The sequence below is a fragment of the Nyctereutes procyonoides genome, unplaced genomic scaffold, assembly GCF_905146905.1.
Source record: "Nyctereutes procyonoides isolate TBG_1078 unplaced genomic scaffold, NYPRO_anot_genome, whole genome shotgun sequence".
NCBI lineage: Eukaryota > Metazoa > Chordata > Mammalia > Carnivora > Canidae > Nyctereutes > Nyctereutes procyonoides.
This window is the reverse complement of record NW_026575146.1, coordinates 78,469,555-78,490,235: the sequence shown is the minus strand read 5'-3', so window position 1 is coordinate 78,490,235 and position 20,681 is coordinate 78,469,555. Positions and strand designations below refer to the sequence as shown.

Here is a 20,681-nt window from a genome sequence, read left to right as displayed (position 1 = left end):
GGGCGGCCCAGCCCGAAAGCAGGCGGAGGGGGAGAGGGGCGCCCGGCGGGTGCGATGGGTCCGCGCGCGGGGAAGTCCTGAGAACTCCCCGGAGGAGGGGAGACGGGGGGGCGGGGGCCGGGGGGCGGGTCGGCGCCCCGGCCTCGGGGCAGGGAGGCCCCCGGCGGGGAGCTGGGAGGCGCGCGGCGGCGTCCCCCGAGGCAGAGGCGCGGCCCCCGCCCGCCGGCGCCCCCGCCCGCTCCCGGACTCGCGCCCCCCGCGCGTCCACTCTGATTTCTCGGCCCATTTTTCTTCCTCTCCTGTCACTCCGGCGCTCGCCCTCCCGCCGCCGGCTGCCCCGCCGCGCTCTGCTTCCCGCGGGAACCCCCGCCGCAGCCAGCCCGGGGCGCGGCCCGGCCCTGCGCCGCAGCACCCCCACTCCCGCCCCGCCGGGCCCCCGGGGCGCCCGTCCCAACCACGTATTCCGGGCGGGTCGCCCCCAGATTGGTGACCCCCGAAAACGGGCTGCCCCCCTGAACACCCACAGGAGAGGCCCAGCCTGGGTGGCACTGGGGGTGGGGACCCCAGAGCCAGTGACCGTGCCTCTAGCACTCAATTTCAGATTCCCCAGGAGGAGGCATCTGGGTACCCACAAATCAGGCATGGGAATCCCCACCTTCCTTCAGAAATCTCCACGCAGAGGGAAGACCCCCCCTCCCCCCAGATCAGACCTGGATCATACCAGGCCTCATAAATAGTAACCCAGACTCAGGAACACCAAGGACTGTACCCCCAATCCAGTCTCAAACACCCCAAAATAAGGATTCTGGATCCCAGTCCCATGCATCCCAAACCTCCAGCCCCAGAAAATGATAGGATAAAGGAGATAGGCCTTTAGCTCAGTCACCCCAAAATAAGCATCAGTAAGATACCCTTAAAATCAGCATATTCTCCCAGACTCAGGACCCCCAAATTAGGCATCAGGAGGCCCCAAAGCTGGCACACCTAAACTAGACCTTCCTCATTGAACCCTAAGCAAACATGAGGACCCCAACATAAATCACCATCTAGACACCCCACTCAGCAAGTGATCCCCCCCATTCTCAAAGTAGGAAAAAGGACTGAAACTCAGTAACCCCTAAACTGACCAACCCCAATCTTGATCCCCAGACTCCATCAATGCCAACTTGGGATCTGGGCTGCCAGCTTAAGACTCCCCCACACTAGGGACGCCTGGGTGGCTCAGTGGTTGAGCTTCTGCCTTTGGCTTAGGTCCTGATCCCAAGGTCCCGGGATCGAGTCCCGCATCAGACTCCCTCCGGGGCACCTGCTCCTCCCTCTGCCTGTGTCTCTGTTTCTCTGTGTGTTTCTCATGAATAAATAAATAAAATCTTTTAAAAAAAAGACTCCACCACACTACACATCTGGCTCCCCAGACTCATTTCCACTACACCAGTATGAGGAACCCCCAGCAAATCACCTTGACATTAGCCATCCAGGGCTCTACCATCATTCCAAATGTTGCATTAGACCCAGTCACTGGTGACCTTGACCTTGACCTAGGCATTTGAACAGCCAGCCATTTGAACAACTATCTGAGGTACCAGATGCTTCCCGGCTTGGTATCTAGAACCCCAGCATCAGGTGCCCCTGAGCTCCCCCGCTCAGGGCTCACCCCGGTTCATGAGGGTCAGGAGCTTTTCAGTAAGTTAATGCACCAACTAGGCAGCTAGCTTCCCAACCTCAGACCCTCCAACCATGGAACTCTGAGACACTGAAGCTTAGTGATCCCCAAACCACATCTTCAGTTACCCCCAGACTAACCATTAGAATCTCATAGGCTCTTACCCTTCCTAAGTAAGCAAATCAAGTCAAGAAGCCCCAGATCAGTTATCTGGAGCCGACTCTCAAAGTTGATCATCCTAAACCAAACTCTGGGAGCACCAGAATCAGTGGAACTCAAACTCAGAATTTAGGGTGTCTGCCTCAATCACCCCTGTAGTGGGTTGATGGTAGTCCCCCCAAAAAGACATCTCCATGTTCCTTTTTTTAAAAAAGAATTTTAAAATTATTTATTCATGAGAGACACAGAGATTGAGGCAGAGACGAGGCAGAGGGAGAAGCAGGCTCCCTGCAAGGAGCCCCATGCGGGACTCGATCCTGGGCCCCGGGATCGCACTCTGAGCCGAAGGTAGACGCTCAACTGCTGAGCCACCCAGGTGTCCCGATATGTCCATGTTCTGACCCCAGAACCTGCTAATGTGACCTTATTCAGGAAAGGGTCTTTTTTTCAGATGTGTTTAAGTGAAGGATCTCGAGATGAGATCATCCTGGATTACCTGGGTGGGCCCTAAATCCAGTGATGAATGTCCTTTTCTTTTTTTAAAGATTTTATTTATTTTTTTTTAAATTTTATTTATTATTTATGATAGCCACACAGAGAGAGAGAGAGGCAGAGACACAGGCAGAGGAAGAAGCAGGCTCCATGCACCGGGAGCCCGACGTGGGATTCGATCCCGGGTCTCCAGGATCGCGCCCTGGGCCAAAGGCAGGCGCCAAACCGCTGCGCCACCCAGGGATCCCAAGATTTTATTTTTTTTAGATTTTATTTATTTATTTATTTGAGAGAAAGCATGAGCAAGGAGAGGGGTGCAGAGGGAGAGGGAAGCAGACTCGCTGCTGAGCAGGGGAGCCCAAGTGGGGCTCGATCCCAGGACCCCGAGATCTTGACCCAAGTTGAAGTCAGACGCTTAACCAATGGAGCCACCCAGGTGCCCCTAAGATTTTTTATTTTTAAGCAGTCTCCACACCCAAGGTGGGGCTCGGACTCACAACCCCAAGATCAAGAGTCACATGTTCCACTGACTGAGCCAGCCAGGTGCCCCTGAATGTCCTTATTAAGAAACAGAAGACACGGAGAGATGAGAAGGCCATGTGGAACAGAGGCCAGAGCGCAGCAGTCACCAGTCCAGGAACGCCCCAGCTGCCAGAAGCTGGACGAGGCCTCCCCTGGAGCCTTCGAGGGTGCGTGGCCCTGCCGACACCTTGATTCTGGACTTCTGGCCTCCGGAGCTCTGAGAGAATCTGCTTTAAGCCACAGGATACTAATATAGCCCCCACCCCCACCCCAAACCAACTCTCTGTATCTCTAGACTCACTGGTCACCCCGAAATTAGGGGTGTGGACCCCCATCGCCAAGTGTCCCAAACTAGCCTCTGTTCCCCAGATCAGGCTTCTGGCTCTCAGACCAGTTGCTACTGTGGTATCAGGGACCCACAGTCACCCCCAAATTTGTTAACTAGATCCCAAGGCTCCTTCGGCCACCATCACCATTAAGTGAACCTTGGGATCCCCCTCCCCCGTAGACAGTAACCTCCAACCTCCTCCTCATCACAGCCTCGACAGACACCTAACACGGAGCTCCTCCCGAAGGGGCAGCTGGGATCCCAGAGTCAGCACCTCCAAAATGAAATAAGCATTAAGGACCCTTCTAGTTGGTTAACCCGAAACTCATCATCTGGGCCTGAGGGTTAGTCCACCCCTGACCGAGGCATAAAGATCCCCACTTTAAGCCACTTCTAATCCAGGCACTTAGGCTCCCCAAGTTCTGAGGTTCCATGTCGGTCACCCTTAACTAGGTACCTGGGTCGATCAGCCTCAGACCCCCTCATACTAGGCAACAGCACCCCAAACTCTATCACTCCTAAACCAGGTCCAAGGAATATTGCGGAATCTTCCTTAGTAACCTCCGAACTAGGCAACTAGTCCCCCCCTGTCTCAACTGCCCCTCCAAAGTCAGGCTTCTGATACACAAGAATGACCACCCACCCCCCGGGAGGCATCAGAGGACACAGCCAATGGCAGGTGACCTAGGGAGTGGCCACTAAACTTGGCATCCGGGTCCCAACTCTCACATACAACATGGTCATCTCAGCCTCCACATCGGGGCAGCTATGGTAGGCACCCCTAAACCAGACATCTGAATGGCTTGTCTTTGCAACCCCCAAACCAGCCACTCTCTATTGGACCGCTGAGTCTCCAGACTCACTCACCCCATCTTGATGGGCAAAGCCCCCTGAAGTCTCCACCTGAGCCCCCTCTATCACAGATCCAGAGCCTGGTTTGAGGCTCCCCAAATCGGGAACATGGGCTCACAAAAACCCAGAATTGGCAGGAGGGACTCTGGTCACCCCAAATTCAGTATTGGAAACCCAGCATCCCATGTCCCCAAAGGAGGAATCTGAGTCCCCTGTTTTCTTTACCAGTAACAATTAATGCCAAGAGACTTGGCATCTGGGTCCCAGCTCTCACATACAACTTGGTCATCCCCTTGACCCTGGGGACCCTGTGGTATCCCATTAAGACAGCCAAGTCTCTCCCATACCCCCAGCCAGAGACCCCTCTGGGCAGCTCCTTGTGCCCCACCCTTAGAGACTCCTCAGCCTAGTGTTCGGGCCCCATCCTCAACTGTCCCCATGTTGGCGACTTCTACGCCGCTCATGCGCAGGTGCCCCCAGCCTTGAGAGCCACTGGCTCTTTGTGCCACAGACATCCCCAAACCCAACCGAGGACCCCTCCAGTGGATCCTGGGTCCTGTGGTCCTGGCTTCCTGGCTCCCCACTTCCAAATGCCCAGCCTCCCACCTCCAGTAACCCCCAAACACGCCTCCATGCTGGTGGCCACGCCCACTCTGAGGTCCACATTTATCCGGGGACCGCATGCCTGGGGTGCAGGAAAGCCCTGAGTCGGTCACCACGGGAGCACCCATGCATCAAGGGTTCTTAGACTCAGCTGCATTTGGAAGGTCCTGGGGCTCTGGGCTCTGCGCCCCAAGCCAGGAGACCAGAACAACAGTTCCTGCCACCACAAGCCAAGAAGGGCAACCCCGAGTCTGCGCACCTCCCCGCCCTGGGCTAGTCAGCTGCCTCCCGTGCGGCCACATGCCACACTGCTGGGTTCCTGGCCCAATGCTCCACGCCAGGTCCTGGATCCTAATCTCTTTCATACGAAACGGCTCCCACACCCCAGTTACACCGCCCCAAACAGCACCAGACCCTTGTTGTGAAAACAGTGTCCATAACGTTGAGCATCATCTCAAATCGGGCCCTCGGACCCCCACTTCGTGCTTCCCCAGACTAGACAATTGGGCTCCTGGTCTGTCCCCCCAAAGTAGATAGCACCCCCACAAGGCACCCCTCCTCTGTCCATGGGAGACAAGCTGACCCTGTCTGAATTCCTTAAACTATTCAATGTGTCTTACCCATCCCATCATCCCCAGATAGACCATGGGAACTCCCAACTCTTCACCCCAAGATAGATGCATGGCTCAGTTTCTGAACCTAAACCGAACTGTTGTTCACACAAATTGGCCCCAGACCGAGGGACAGGCAGTCTCTGTCACCTGGAACCAAAAGACTGAATCCTCCATTGATGTCACCCCAAAGCAGGGCCCTTGTCACTGGATCCCATAACCCCAACCTAGATGGTGGACCCCAGTTCATCTCCCCCAACTGGAAAATTGCATCCCCATCACTGTCAATACAAACTGGACCAAAGGACCCCAGTTGCTGTCACTCTAAACTAGGAAACAGGATCCACAGTTTGTCACCCTATCTGGACAACTAGACCTACAGTCTCTGTTACCTTGAATAGTGACAATGGGTAAATAAAGTCTGTCACTCTGTCTTCACAAGTAAGCAAGCTGAGCACCAGTCCCCCACCCAGACAATACAACCAAACCTCCAGTCTGAACCGGTTTGTTACCCCAAAACATCCTGAGGACTTCAGCTTCTGTCTCTTAAAACTAGACAATCAGACCTCAATCTCTGCCATCGCAAACATACTCTGAGATCTCAGTCACTATCCTAGCAACCAGATCCCCATTCTCTGTCACCCCCAAAACACCCTGGGACCCCAGTCTCTGTCCTATAAAACTAGATAGCCAAACCCCCAGTCTCTTTGCCCCAAATGCTCCTTAGTACCTCCAGTTTGTCACTCAACTCTAGACAAGCAGACCCCGGTCTGTCAACCCAAATATCCTCAGGGACCCTAATCTCTGTCTCACCAAACTAGGTGGCCAGATTTCCAGAGTCTGTTAACCCAAATAGTCCCTGGGACTCCGGTTTCTTCCCCACGACAACCACGCCTCCCATCTCTGTCAAATATTCCTGGAACCTATTCTCTGCCCCACGGTACCAGGCAACTGACCCCCAGACCCTGCCACCCCGAACAAGGCAACAGCACCTCTGGGATCTGTCCTTCCACACTGAGCAACTATGGGCCTGAAGTATCACCTCAAACCAGAGACAGGGCCCCACAGCCCCCTATCTTTCCTCTTGTCAGTCCGCCTCATCTATTGCCCGAAACTGGACAAACAGACCCCTCATCCCACTTGTGCCAAACCGGATGAGCAAAGTCCCATTCTACATCACCCTAAACTAGACCCTAGAACCCTTGCATCCTTCATCTCCGATCCCTAGTCTCTGTCATCCCAAACTAGACACTAGTCTCTGCCACTTCAAGTCTGGTCCTGAATCCCAGAACCCCAGTCTCTGGCACCCCAATCTAGACAATGAACCCCCACTTCTTTCTTAAAAAGAATTATTTATTTATTTATTTATTTATTTATTTATTTATTTATTTATTATCTATAGCGTGTGAGCAAGGGGGAGGGGCTGAGGGAGAGGGAGAGAGAGAATCTCAGACTCCTCGCTGAGCGCAGAGCCGGATGAGGGCCTTGATCCCATGACCCTGAGATCATGGCCTGAGCTGAAATCAAGAGTCAATTAACCGGCTGATCCACCCAGGTGCCCCTGAGTGCTCCCCACTTCTTATGTCTAAAACTAGACATCTGGATCTCCACTATCTGGCCTCCTCAGTAGACAAAGAAACCCCAGAGTCCTCTGAAATCCCAATCATGACAACCATGTCCCTAATCTCTTCCTTCCAAGCCAAACAATAGACCCTAGTCAGTCTGTCACCCCAACTAGGCAGCCAGACCTGTAGCATCTGCTGCCTCAAACCAGTCAAGTGGCCCCCCACTGTCTCTTACCCAAAACCAAAACTCCAAACCCACTGTCATCACCCCAAAACAGCTGAGCAGTCCTTTGGTCTCTATAACCCCAAACTGGACAATTGGCCTGTGCATCTGATACCCCCCAATGGGATGACCACAGTCTCAGACACCTCAGTGGAATCCACCAGATTCCCGATTTCTGTTGCTCCAAACTAGTCACCGAGCGCTCAACCTGGCATCCCAAACCTTAAAATGTTGGAGTCTCAGCCTAGCAACTAGATACCATCTGTCTCCCCAAACTAGACCTTAGAATCCCAGCTCCCGGGGATCCCTGGGTGGCGCAGCGGTTTAGTGCCTGCCTTTGGCCCAGGGCGCGATCCTGGAGACCCGGGATCGAATCCCACGTTGGGCTCCCGGTGCATGGAGCCTGCTTCTCCCTCTGCCTGTGTCCCTGCCTCTCTCTCTCTCTCATTCTATGTGACTATCATAAATAAATAAAAATTTAAAAAAATTTAAAAAAAAGAATCCCAGCTCCCATCACCCCAACCTTGACAAGGACCCCCATCTCTGACAGCTAGAACAATTCCAGTCCCGGTCACTCAACCAGACAAAAGAGTCCCTCATCTGTCACTTACAGTTTGAGAACTAGACCCATTGTGTTCCTAACCCCAGGCAGACATTCCCTAAACTAGAAAATGCAACTCCCCAGTCGTCACTTCACACTAGGCAGTGAGACCCCTCACTCTGTTGTCCCGAGTTACACAGCAGGATCCCCAGGCTCTGCTGCTCCAGACTAGATGGTGTGGCCTGTTGCTCTTGCTTCAAGGAGACGACAGACTCCAATCAGGTCACCTCCAAAGGGACACCCTACCTTGTCATCCCAAACCAGAGTCCTAGACTCCCAGGGTCATGCACCCAAAGTTGCCACCCAGCTACCCTCACCCGTTTTCTATCACCCGAAGCTGGATAAATGACCACAAGTCTCTGTCACCTCAAAGCTGATAACAGATCCTCAATTTCTATTACCCCAAACTAGAAACCATCACCCCAATAAGACAAACAGATGCCACAGCTGACACCTAAAATGAGGCAGAGGCAACTCCCTGGCTTTGTCACTCTGTACTAGACAATCTTTTTTTTTTTTTATGATAGTCACAGAGAGAGAGAGAGAGAGAGAGAGAGAGGCGCAGAGACACAGGCAGAGGGAGAAGCAGGCTCCATGCACCGGGAGCCCGACGTGGGATTCGATCCCGGGTCTCCAGGATCGCGCCCTGGGCCAAAGACAGGCGCTAAACCGCTGCACCACCCAGGGATCCCCAATCTTTTTTTTAAAGATTTGTTTATTTAAGGGGCACCTGGGTGGCTCAGTTGGTTGGGTGTCTGCCTTCGGCTCAGATTATAATCCCAGGGTCCTGGAATTGAGCCCAATGCGGGGCTCCCTGCTCAGCGGAGAGCCTGCTTCTCCCTCTTCCTCTGCTCCTCCCCCCCACCGCTCGTGCTTGCTTTCTCTCTCTCAAATAAATAAAATATTTTTTTAAAAAAAGATTTATTTATTTGGGGGGGGTCAGCTGAGCGAGTGTGAGTGGGGGGAGAGGCAGAGGGAGAGAGAATCATAAGCAGACCCCTCCCCACTGAGTGTGAGCCCAACAGGGGCCAATTTCATGACCCTGAGATCATGACCTGAGCTAAAACAAAGTTTGGTATTTAACTGAGCCACCCAAGCGTCCCTGCACCAAACAGCTAGGTCCCTTGTCCCTGTCACACCAAACCTGGACCCACAGGCTCTTTAATAATGAAGTCGACAACTGGACCCCCAATTTGTCACTCCCAACAAGCCAGCTGGACTCCCAGGATCTGTCACCAAAAGAGATGACCTTTGTCCCCTTGATGACACACCGAGTCCTCATTTTTGTTGTCCCAATCCAAACCTCTCAACCTGAGGTCATTCAGGAGGGATGCACGGGGAGTGGGCCTCCAATCCTCACCACCCTCATGGAAACTTCTGGCCTGAGGCATCTCAATAACCCAACATCAGAATTAGGGACCTGTAGCCAGTCACCCCGAGATTAGGCCTCTGGACTGAGTCAACCTCCCATGCCCCCCAACCCCAGGCTGCCGACCACTTGCCTCAGTGACCCCAGTCCTGGCCTTGGGCCCCTGGTCTCCTCACCTCCAGACAAGGAGCCTGACCACCTTCCCTCCAGGCTCTGCAGTGTCAGCGGGTCGTAGTGACCACCCACCCTGTGTGAATGAAGACGTGTCCCCCCCCCTCCGGAGCACCGGCATCTCGATTGGCGGACAGAACGCCCCCTACCACCCCACAGGTGGGCTTGGGAACCTGGCCTTGCTGCAGCCGGGCCTGGGCCTGGGCCCGGGGAGGGCCGGTTTCAGTTCCCAGAAGTCCATCTCTGGCGCCCTCCCTGGAGAAAGCACTTTCCCGCCCCCTGGTGGCAGCCACTGGAAGCGCGCCCCTGGTGACGAGACCCAAGGTGGGCCGATCCGCCCTGGCCCCCTGGTCTCCCCGTGGGGCTGGAAACCCACGGCCGGGGCTCCTCTCAGTTCCTACGCACATCCGTCCCTAAGCTCCTGGTTCCGAATTTGTCTTCCTTGTCCCTCCTCTCCACTCCATGTCCCTGCCTCCTCCTCCTTGGCCCAATTGTCCCTCTAGCCCATGCCCCTACACAAACCCGAAGGGATATTCCAAAAATTCACACCTGGCCCTGTCGCCACACAGTTCAAAATCCTCCCATAGTCTACATGACCTTAAGCTAAAATCCCAAGACCTTCTTAGTGGCTTGCAGGTCCTGTGTGATCTGGCTCCCACATCCTCCCCACCAATCATCTACAGCTGTTCCCTTCACCCCTCACCCAGCCACACGCGCTGTCTTGTCATTGAGCAGTTCCCACCCCAGGGCCTTTGCACTTGCTGTTCCCACTGGCTGGAATACTCTTCCCCCCAGACCTCCAAGGAGCAATCTCCGCCTCATGCCCAGCAAGGCCCTGCCCCGCCACTCTAAGTGAGCCCTCTCCTTCCACGACTCTCCAGCCTTGCCCAGTCCGTTATCGGCTTCACCAGCTTATCACTTCCTAAGTTTTGTGTTTGCTGAGGGTTTGGTTCATGTATCACGTGCCTCTCCCACTGAATGTGAGCCGGGAGAGGGCAGCGGCTCATCTGTTTGTGGTGCTACTATTTCTCCAGCGTGCCAGCCAGCGTGTGCAGTAGACTCAGGATACAAGCCACAGAGGTAACTATATTTTCTACTTAATCACATTTTAAAAAGTAAAGAAAAAAGTGAAAATAATAAATTTACCTACAGGGCGCCTGGGTGGCTCAGTCGGTTAAGCCTCCAACTCTTTTTTTTTTAAATTATTTACTTATTTATGATAGTCACACAGAGAGAGAGAGAGAGAGAGAGAGAGGCAGAGACATAGGCATAGGGAGAAGCAGGCTCCATGCACCAGGAGCCCGACGTGGGATTCGATCCCGGGTCTCCAGGACCGCGCCCTGGGCCAACGGCAGGTGCCAAACCGCTGCACCACCCAGGGATCCCTAAGCCTCCAACTCTTGATTTTGGCTCAGGTCATGATCTCAGGGTCCTGGGACTGAGCCCCACGTCAGGCTCTGTGCTCAGTGGGGAGTCTGCTGGAGATCCTTTCTCCCTCTCCCTCTGCCTCCCCTGCTCTTTCTCACTCTCTTCTCTCTAAAATAAACAAGTAAATCTTTAAAAAAAATAACAAACTCACCTAATATTTTCCAACATATTACACTTCCAACATATAACCAGTATAGAAAATTATTAAAAGACATTTTAGGGACGCCTGGGTGGCTCAGCGATTGAGTGTCTGCCTTTGGCTCAGGGCCTGATCCTGGAGACCCGGGATCGAGTCCTGCATCAGGCTACCTGCGTGGAGCCTGCTTCTCCCTCTGCCTGTGCCTCTCTCTCTGGGTCTCTCATGAATAAATAAATAAAATCTTAAAAAAAAAAAGACATCTTACACCCTTTCCTGCTAAGCCCTTGAAGTCGGGTGTGGATGCTACACTCACAGCACACCTCAGTTCGGGCCACCATGTTTCAAGGGCTCAGTAGCCACATGTGGCCACCAACGATTCCAGAACAGTGCCGAGTCCTCAGCGGGCACTCAACAGGACACTTGAATGGTGAATGAATGGGTTTTGGTGATGCCACAGGAAGTTGGGGAGGCCAGGGGACTGCACTGCCAGGCCTTGGTGCTGTGGCTCTGCTTAGGCCACCCATCCCTCTGCCTGTGGCTGCCTCCGTGTCCCTCTGGGCTCACTGAAATGTCACCTCCTCAGACAGCACCTCCAGGCCAGCCGCATCTGAAGCAGCTTCTGAGGGCCTGGCCCCCTGCTTTGTTATCATTTCAGCCTAGTGTTTTCCCTCAGGCCTGTTCCTCACCGCACACTCTTCACGTTATTAATGATGAGTAGGTTGTGTCCCTCCCACCTCAGAGTAAAGCCAAAGTCTTCCACTTTGCCGGGCTCACCTGCTCCAGCCACCTGGGCCTCCCTGCTGCTCCCTCCCACCTCCAGGGCGCTGCCTGCCGCCCCGCCTCCGGCCCTTTCACTGACTACTACCTCTGCCCAGAATATTTTCCTCTGAGGGATCTACAGCTGCTCCTTCACTCGGCTGCAGGGCCTCAGGGAGGCCTTTAATCTGCAACTCAGCTCCAGAACTTTCTTTATGCAGGAGAGCTAACATGGTAGGTTGTCCTTGGAGAGGGCTGCTCACATCATTGGCCCTTGGCTGGTGTCTGGGAACTTGGGATCCAGAAGGCTTCTCCCTGGCCCCCGTAAGAACAACTCAGTGTGTCCACGCTGTTTGTGCAAGTGATACTCTATGCTGAACCCCTGCTTTCCTTCTGGGAGTCTGGAATTTCGGTCCATGCTAGACAGAGGGTGCTCGTGTGGCCACCACCACCACCCCAGCAGAAAGCCTGGGCCCTGGGTCTCTAATGAGCCTCCCTGGCAGACATCCATACCTGCTGTCACACCCCGCTGCTGGAGGAAACGTGGAGCACAGCAGCACAGTGAGTGGGAGTCCCCTGGGAGGAGTCTGCGAAGCTCAAGCGGGGCTTTCTCTTGACTCTGCCCCATGTGCCTTTTCCCTTCCCTGACTTTGCTTTGTAGCCTTTCATGATAATGAATTACAGCTGTGGGTCCAAACATGTACTGAACCCTCCTAGCATATCACTGAACATGGGGGGCGGTCTGGGGTACCCCTGGCTCCCTCTCCCCCCACCCCCCAGCACTTACCATCATTTGCCATCCTATTATATATTCTTTAATTAATTAATTAATTAATTTAAAGTAGGCTCCACACCAGTATGGAGCCCGGCACAAGGCTTGAGCTCATGACCCTGAGAGCAAGACTAAAGCTGAGACCAAGAGTCAGATGCTTAACCCCCTGAGCTGCCCAGGCGCCCCTCCCATGCTACTTTATTTATTTTTTTTAAAGATTTTATTTATTGATTCATGAGAGACAGAGAGAGAGAGGCAGAGACACAGGCAGAGGGAGAAGCAGGCTCCATGCAGGGAGCCTGATGTGGGACTCGATCCCGGGTCTCCAGGATCAGGCCCTGGGCTGAAGGCAGCGCTAAACCGCTGGGCCACCCTGGCTGCCCCCATCCTACTTCAGTGATTTATCTTGCTTATCGAACCCCCACCCACCCAGGGGACCCCTCTATCTTGGTCTCTGCAGTTGCCCTGGACCACCCGCACAGGCCCACAGAAGACCCCAGGAAAGCATCTGCTGAATGACAACTGTAACAGCTTTATTTCCACAGCTGGAATCCCGCCCTGGGCTGGCGATGGGAAGGAGGCCTTTGGCCAGGGCCTCGGGGCCAAGCGGGGCAGCGGGGAACAGGGATGAGGCAGCCGATTCCAGAGGCCCGCAGGTCCTCACACAGGCTCCATCTGCAGCTCTTCCCCATCCACAGCTTCCATCTGGTGGAAGGCAGCATGGGAGCCAATGACCACGAGGGTGGCTCCTGTAAGAAAATGGGCAGTTCAGGGCCTTGCTCCCTCACCTGCTCCCCCACCACCTACCCCAGCTTCCCAGACCCTGTACTCACCCAGGACCCAGAAGACAGCAGACCCTGCACCAGCCAGCCAGAAGAAGGGAAAGGAGACGGCCCCGGCCAGAGCATACTGATGGGCTGGGCTCACCTCTCGGCCTGGGGGAGGGGGCAGATGGCAATGGGGGCAGCTGTTCCAACACTCAAGCCCTCCCCCTGAGTCACCCCTGATGCCCCGCCCAGTCTGGTGACACAAGCTCCAGGAGCCCCAGGATCATCCCGACTCCTCATGTCAAGGCCCTCCAAGCCCTGGCCTCAGCCACTTCTCTGATGTTCCCACCGCCCACCGGAACAGAGCACACCTCCCTTACCACAAAAATCCCCACTCCCGCCCTAGCCCTGCTCATCACCCTTCAGCCCAACTTCTGTTAGGAAGCAACCAGCCTCCTACTCCCCCAGACTAGGGCTCTCCTGCCCCAGTCTGCACTCACATAGACCAGGAGTCTCAAAATGGTCGCCCAATGGCCAAGCCTGATCTGCGGATGTAGTTTTTGAATCTGCACAATGTTCCCCCCAAATTTTGATTTATAGTTGATGGGGAAACTGAGTGCTTTCACATAATCATGCAGACTTCTGGCTTCTCGGGCCGATTGGAAGATCGTGTCTGCAGGCCCCGGCGGCAACAGGGGCCGAAGCCAAGTCGTGGCTGTGCTCCAGCCGCTGCCCCCATGCCACTCAAGTGCCTGCCTGGGCCCTGTCATGGGCAGAACGTGCAAGCCCCTGGATTCTCACTTGGGTCTTCCTGTTTGATCCCAGCTCTTCCATACCGCTACTCTGAATCTAGAGCTCCCCTTGGGTGGAGATTCAGTCCTCTTTTTTCCCAGTGGTGCTAAGGGCCAGTCTGGGACCAGAGGAGCCGCAAACCTCAGCTTCTCTCTTGGAAGAGTCCCAAGATCTTTCCGGCCCCACCCCAGGAAGCGGGAAGGCCAGGGGTACAGATCTAGGCCAGTGTAAGGTCGCCACCTGGTGTCCAATGTGCGTACCTGCAGCTGATGCTTTCTGCAGGGAGGTGACAGGATGGGGGCGGCAGGGAGTAGCTTTAAAGGACAGGAGCCAGGTGAAGAGTAGGTTCTGGGGTATCTCTAGCTTTGAGAAATACGAACTGGGGGGATCTGATACTTGGGTGTGCGTATTTGGTGTGTCTAGAGTTCAACGGCTCCAGTTAGAAGAATCTAGTGTGAATTTATACTTGGGCAGACGGGTTTGGGGTTTTAGGCTTGTGTTCCAAGACCAGGATTTGAGGGATCAGAGAACCATCTGGACAGGGAATTTCTCACCAAACAGCACAAACTTGGACTGCAATGTGCGCAGATAGAGGATGTAACAGGCGCCAAAGAAGACAGCCAGAGCCACCAGCAGCATAGGGGACGTCACCCTGGAGAAGGGTAGGGAGGCATGGGTCAGGCGGCTGGGAATGAGCCAGCCAGGGGGACCGTGACCACCTACGCCCTTGAGGCCAGGCAAGGCCAGGTCACGTCTGGTCACGCTGGGTCCCGGCCAGATTGACGGGGCCGTGGTGGTGGCCTGGCCCTCGGGTGAAAAGGTCCGGCGCAGAGGTCCCCGTGGGGCGGGGCCGAGGCTCTGCGGCGGGGCGGGGCTCTGCGGCGGGGGCGCGGCCGGGTCGGTGGGCTGGAGCGTGCGGGGCGGGCGAGGCACTCACACGCAGTACAGGATGAGGCCCAGGAACACGAACACATAGTTGCTCTGGTAGTACTCCACGTTGCGTACGAGGCGCTGGCACAGCTCGCCCAGGTTGCGGGGCCGCGAGAAGCGCCGCTGGTCCACGAAGGAGCTCCAGGGCCGGATGGTCGCGCGGCGCCGCTCCAGCCACTCACGGCCCGCGCCAGATGGGATCAGTTTCGGCAGCAGGGTCCTGGTGGGCGGCGCCGGGTCAGCGGGAGCCCGGGGTGGAGCCCGGAGCCCCCAGTCCCCACCCCCGAGCAAAAAGGGTGCCGAGGGGGGCTGGACTCCGGCGCCCTAGGGTGGGAGGAGGCCCAAGACCCCTGGGTCCCAGAGGAGGAGGGGGCGGAGGGCCCAGACTCCAGAGTCCTTGAACTGGAGACCAGGGGCCCAGACTCTAGTGTCTAGAGCCCGGATTCCTGGGACCCGAAGGAGAAGGGGGCGGGGGGCAAGGGCTCCCGGGTTTGGGTCGGGGAGGGGGTGGCTAGAGCCGGCTCGCTCACGTGGCGCTCAGCCCTTCCGGCTCAGCATCCTTCTGCTGGTCCTTCTCGGCCGCCATGTCTGCGTCGTGAGGGGGTAGAACCGCTGTAACGAGCCCGGGACCCTGCAGACCCCGGCGGCCCCGCCCGAGCCCGGCCCCACCCAGCGGAGCCGACGTGGCGCCGTTCGGGAGCCGCCGGGGGCGGTGGTTCTGCCGCCGAGCATTGTGGGAGTTGTAGTCCTCATGGTGTCAGGGAGGCTCTGGCTCGCGAAACACCTTGGGAGTTGCCGCCGCGTGAAGCCGCGCTGAGCGCCTCTAAGCATTGTGGGAACTGTAGTTTCAAAACCGAGGCGTGTGGTGTCCGGGAAGGTGGGTGGTCAGGAGTCGGGTGTTATTGCGGGAGATCTAAAGGCAGAAGCGGGCGTCGTGTACTCCCCACCCCCCCAGAGGGTACCACGGGGCTCGTGAGAACTGTCGTTCTGACTCTAGAGTGCATGAAAAACACCTTAAGGGCCTGCTAAAAGACTCAAATGTCCTGACTTTGAAGATCCGGGGAGGGGTCATTAATCTGCATTCCTAACAAGTTCCTAGGTAATGTGGATGCTTCTGGTCCATGGGCCACATTTTGAATGGCTGTAGATAATTCCTGGGAATCTATTTGTTCCTGGAGGCAAAGGCAAATGGCAGAGGGAGTTTCAGAGGTGGAGAGCAAAGCTCCCCCCACAACCCTTGAGCTCCCAGGGATGCATGGGTTAGGACTAAGGACTTTGGGATACCCTCCTCCCCTCAGATAGCAAGACGAGACTTGGGAAAGGGTTGACTATTTATTGGGGAAGAGGGGCAGAGGGAGATAATCTTTTCTTCTTCTTTTTTTTTAAGATTTTATTTTATTTATTCGTGAGAGACACACAGAGAGAGAGAGGCAGAGACACAGGCAGAGGGAGAAGCAGGCTCCCTGCAAGGAGCCCGATGTGGGACTCGATCCCAGCTGGGATCATGCCCTGGGCAAAAGGCAGACGCTCAACCGCTGAGCCACCAAGGCATCCTGGAGAGAGAGAATCTCAAGCAGGCTCCATGCCTACTGAGGAGCCCAATGTGGGGCTCCATCTCAGGACCCTGAGATCATGACCTAAGCCAAAATCAAGAGTCAGACGCTTAACCAGCTGGGCCACCCAGGCACCCCCAGGATTGAGAAGTTTTAGAAGAGAGAGTTGTTATAATTGAAAGAGCTGGGATTTTGGAGTCAGAGATGAAAATATAGGCTGTGGGGCACCTGGGTGGCTCAGTGGTTGAGTGTCTGCCTTTGGCTTAGGTCGTGATCCTAAGGGTCCTGGTATCAAGTCCCACATCAGGCTCTCCACAGGAAGCTTGCCTCTCCCTCTGCCTATGTCTCTGCCTCTCTCTGTGTGTCTCTCATGAATAAATAAATAAAATCTTGAAAGAAGGAAAGGAAAGAGGAGAGGAGAGGAGAGGAGAGGAGAGGAGAGGGAGGGGAGGGGAGGGGAGGGGAGGGGAGGGGAGGGGAGGGGAGGAGAGGAGAGGAGAGGAGAGGAGAGGAGAGGAGAGGAGAGGAGAGGAGAGGAGAGGAGAGGAGAGGAGAGGAAAGAAAATCTAGGCTGTGATGACTTTCCTGATGTCATAATCGAGACAGTGGAGATCCTGATAGTACCACACTCACTTCTGGGGTTATAATGACTCAGTTAAATGGTCTGTGTACAGCGCTTGGAAGAGTCTTGATATTTTATACTCTTCAATAACATCAACTAAATGGTAGTCGATGTTATTGCCATTACATTATCATGAATGTTTTCATTATTTCTAGAGTTACACTTTCTGAAAATAAATTATTTCAAGTAATCTGCACACCCAATGTGGGGGCTCAAACTCGTGACTCCAAGATCAAGAGTCCCATCTTCTGCCAGCTGAGCCAGTCAGGTGCCCCTTGCCTTCCTAAATTTAACAGTAACATTAGGAGTTGTTGGCCCCTTTCTGTCAAGGTGTGGCTGGTGTCTGAGGCATGGGCCTTTCTTTTTCCTAGCTCCCACAGCCATGGTTCCCCCTCAGTCTTAGGCCCTGCCCCTGAATGAGTTGTGGGTAAATGGCCAGAGTGCTAAGGGGTGGGTACACCAGAAGAGCCTCAAAAAATGTGTGTGGAAGGTTCAGCAAGCCCAGCTCCCTTACATGGAATGAAATTTCAGGGCTGGTGGGACTGCAGAACACCCAGGTGGAATAGCCTGGTGACTCCTAACCCCAGCTGTCTCCTGAGACCCACATCCCTTTTGGTTTGGGCTTTGAGGCCTGCTGGAGGGCATTCTCATGAGGTGGGGGAGACAGCTCCTGCCAAAGGGGCTGGTAGAGAGGCCCCCTGTGTGGGGAAGCTCCCAAGCTGAAGCTCAATGAGCCGTACTTTGAAGATCAAGTCTGGCTAGTGACTGTTTATTTCCCTGTTGTCAGCCCCAGGCCTTTGTAGAATCTTGTTCAGGCTTTTTTTTTTTAATATTTTATTTATTTATTCATGAGAGAGAGAGAGGCAGAGACACAGGCAGAGGGAGAAGCGGGCTCCATGAAAGGAGCCCGACGTGGGGCTCAATCCCGGGTCTTCAGGATCACGCCCTGGGCTGAAGGCAGCGCTAAATCGCTGAGCCACCCGGGCTGCCCTTGTTCAGGCTTTTTCCACTTGTGCCTAGCTAGTTTCAGGAAATCAAAGGGGATCTGGGAGTGCACAATTAGCCCAGAGTGGGACTGGGAGGGTTTCTTTATAGGAGGTGTCCAAGAGCATGGGCTGTGGACAGTGGTGTCCAGAGGATGTTGTGGGGGTGACGGCCCTCTGGGTGGGGTGTGGGAACTTTGAATCAGGAGATTTCAGGCAATAGGGCTTTGGCACGGGGCAATGTGGGAGAGGACCCCCTTGACAGAGATTGTGGGCAAGGTCAGAGGGTCCTTGAGGGAAGGGGATGGTGGGAGATGGTGGGGAGAGGGGGCCCAAGGTAGGTGGGCCCTGAATTAGGGGGATGGTGGGAGATAAGGGGGCTCCTGAAAAGACCATGGGAGATGAGCCCTGACCCCATGCTCCCTCCAGTCTGAGGCCTCCTTCCTGCCTCTTGGGTCCCTGGAGGAAGTGGAGCTGGAGTGTAGGAGGACCTTAGCACAGACAATCAGAAACCTGGCTTATGTCCCTGCTGTGTGACTTCAAAGAAGTCCTTACCCTCTCTGGGCCTCAGATTGCTCAGCTGTCTATGGGAGTACAGGTGCCCCTACTACCCAAAATGAGCATTCCTTTTTTTTTTTTTTTCAAAATGAGCATTCCTATGAAACCTTTCGAAAGCCAAAATGATGTAAATTGAAGAGTATCCCTCACTTTCCAAAAGCTCATGCGATGCCACTTTTACAAAAGACCTACATTAGTACCTGTCTTCCCTAAGTGAAAGAAATTTAAAGAGGATTTTCACTTTTACAAAAAATACTATTATGGGGCACCTGGGTCCTTTAGTAGGTTGAGCATCTTTAGCGCCGCCTTCAGCTCAGGTCATGATCCCAGGGTCCTGGGGTCGAACCCCACATCAGGTTCCCTGCTCAGGAGGTTGCCTGCTTCTTCCTTTCCCTCTGCTGCTCCCCCTGCTTCTGTGCACTCTCTCTCTCAAATAAATAAGTAAAAATCTTAAAAAAAAAAAGACCATTATGCATGAATGTAGGTAAATGTAATTGTCTGGGGCGGTGGGCATGTGCACACACCCACGCTCACATCTCTGGGCTGTATTAGAAAGTCTGTGGGCAGCCTGGGTGGCTCCGCTGTGGTGGCGGCTTAGCCCCGCCTTCAGCCCAGGGTGTGATCTTGGAGACCTGGGATCGAGTCACACTCGGGCTCCCTGCCTGGAGCCTGCTTCTCCCTCTGCCTGTGTCTCTATCTCTCTCATGAATAAATAAATAAAATCTTTTTTTAAAAAAAGAGTTTGCCTCAAGTGAAGGGGGACTGCGGCCCAATCAGAACGGCTGAAATTCAAACTATTAACAATATGATTAACGCTGGGCGGGAATGCAGAATGACCTCAGAGCTTTGGAAAGAATGTGGCCATTTCTTTTAAAGCTAAACACAGTCTGTGCCGTGATTAGCAATGGGCCCAACAGAGATGGGAGCCCATGTGTCATCGGGAGACAGAAGGTTCCCACTTTAAGGAAGTGCCAAAGCTACTGCTACATGGGACAATGTAGGTGACTCTCATAGGTGTGGTGAGGATAAGAAGCCAGACACACGAGACAACATGCTTGTAAGATCTCATTTATATGAAGTCCAAGAACAGGTGCAACTTATTGGATGACAGAAATCAGAGCAGCCTCTGATGGGGTGGGGGTGGGGGAGTGCTGACTGGAAAGGGGCATGAAGGAACTTTCTGAGTGAGTTGAAATGTTCCACACCTTGATCTGGGTGGTGGTGATGCAATGCAATTTTTTTTTTTTAAAGCAGGCTCCACGCCCAGCAGGGGCTTGAACTCATGACCCCAAGATCAAGATCTGAGCTGAGATCAAGAGCTTGATGTTTAACTGCCTGAGCCACCCAGGTATCCCGCAATGTAAATTTTAAAAATCACTGAGCTATGCCCTTAAGATTTTTGCACATCACTGAAAGTTTATCTCAATTAAAGAGTGAGAGAGGGCAGCCCCTGTGGTGCAGCGGTTTAGCACCTGTCTTCAGCCCAGGGCGTGATCCTGGAGACCCAGGATCGAGTCCCACATCAGGCTCCCTGCATGGAGCCTGCTTCTCCCTCTGCCTGTGTCTCTGCCTCTCTCTCTGTGTCTCTATGAATAAATAAATAAAATCTTAAAAAAAAAAGAGTGAGAGAAAAGCACAGTACTTAGAGGTTGGACAGCTGAGGTTCAGATCTCAGATTTGTCCCCTCTCAGCTGTGTGGCCTTGAGCAGGTCACTCCCCTTCTCTGTGCCTCACACCCTGTGAGGACTGAAAGAGCTGATGCACCAGAGGGCAGAGCACAGAGTGGCCAATCAGTGAATTACCATCATCACCACCATTGTCACCATCATTGTCCCCCCCTTCCCCATCCTCCTCCAATGTGAGAGGATTCTGAGTCTGACTCTCTTCCTCTCTCCTGTTCTTCTTCTTCTTTTTTTAAAGATTTTATTTATTTATTCATGAGAGACACAGAGAGAGGCAAAGACACAGGCAGAGGGAGAAGCTGGCTCCCTGCAGGGAGCCACATGTGGGACTCCATCCTAGGACCCTGGGATCATGACCTGAGCAGAAGGCAGATGCTCAACGGCTGAGCCATGCAAGTGCCCCATCTCCCCAGTTCAGATCCCATAATCCCACTGCCTGGTAAATTCAAGCTGAGTTCACTTAACCTTGGTCGGGTCTAAAACGCCAGGACCTGGTGACTTCGTGATTCCTGTGGCTCCTGGGGTTGTGTGGATCACCCG

The 20,681-nt window shown here is 54.3% G+C and overlaps 1 protein-coding gene across 1 annotated transcript; it reads right to left on the bottom strand.

Moving 5' to 3' along the window:
• Window positions 1-12,766: 12,766 nt before the first annotated feature.
• On the bottom strand, window positions 12,767-15,431 carry RABAC1 (Rab acceptor 1). Its single transcript, XM_055310587.1, has 5 exons — window positions 15,274-15,431; window positions 14,751-14,963; window positions 14,368-14,465; window positions 13,088-13,189; window positions 12,767-13,003 (listed from the first exon to the last, which is right to left on the bottom strand). Exons 1-5 carry the CDS (start codon window positions 15,327-15,329, stop codon window positions 12,915-12,917), a joined length of 558 nt encoding a protein of 185 aa, XP_055166562.1. The 5' UTR covers window positions 15,330-15,431; the 3' UTR covers window positions 12,767-12,914.
• Between the last annotated feature and the right edge of the window lie 5,250 nt (window positions 15,432-20,681).

What these genes read in the sequence shown, in the direction of transcription:
- RABAC1 (XM_055310587.1), bottom strand. Translation starts at nt 15,329, where the DNA reads ATGGCGGCCGAGAAGGACCAGCAGAAGGATGCTGAGCCGGAAGGGCTG. An exon ending in GTCCAAGTTTGTGCTGTTTG is followed by an intron (nt 13,190 to 14,367) that starts GTGAGAAATTCC and finishes CCCCTCCCCCAG; the next exon opens with GCCGAGAGGTGAGCCCAGCC. An exon ending in TGCTGTCTTCTGGGTCCTGG is followed by an intron (nt 13,004 to 13,087) that starts GTGAGTACAGGG and finishes ATTTTCTTACAG; the next exon opens with GAGCCACCCTCGTGGTCATT.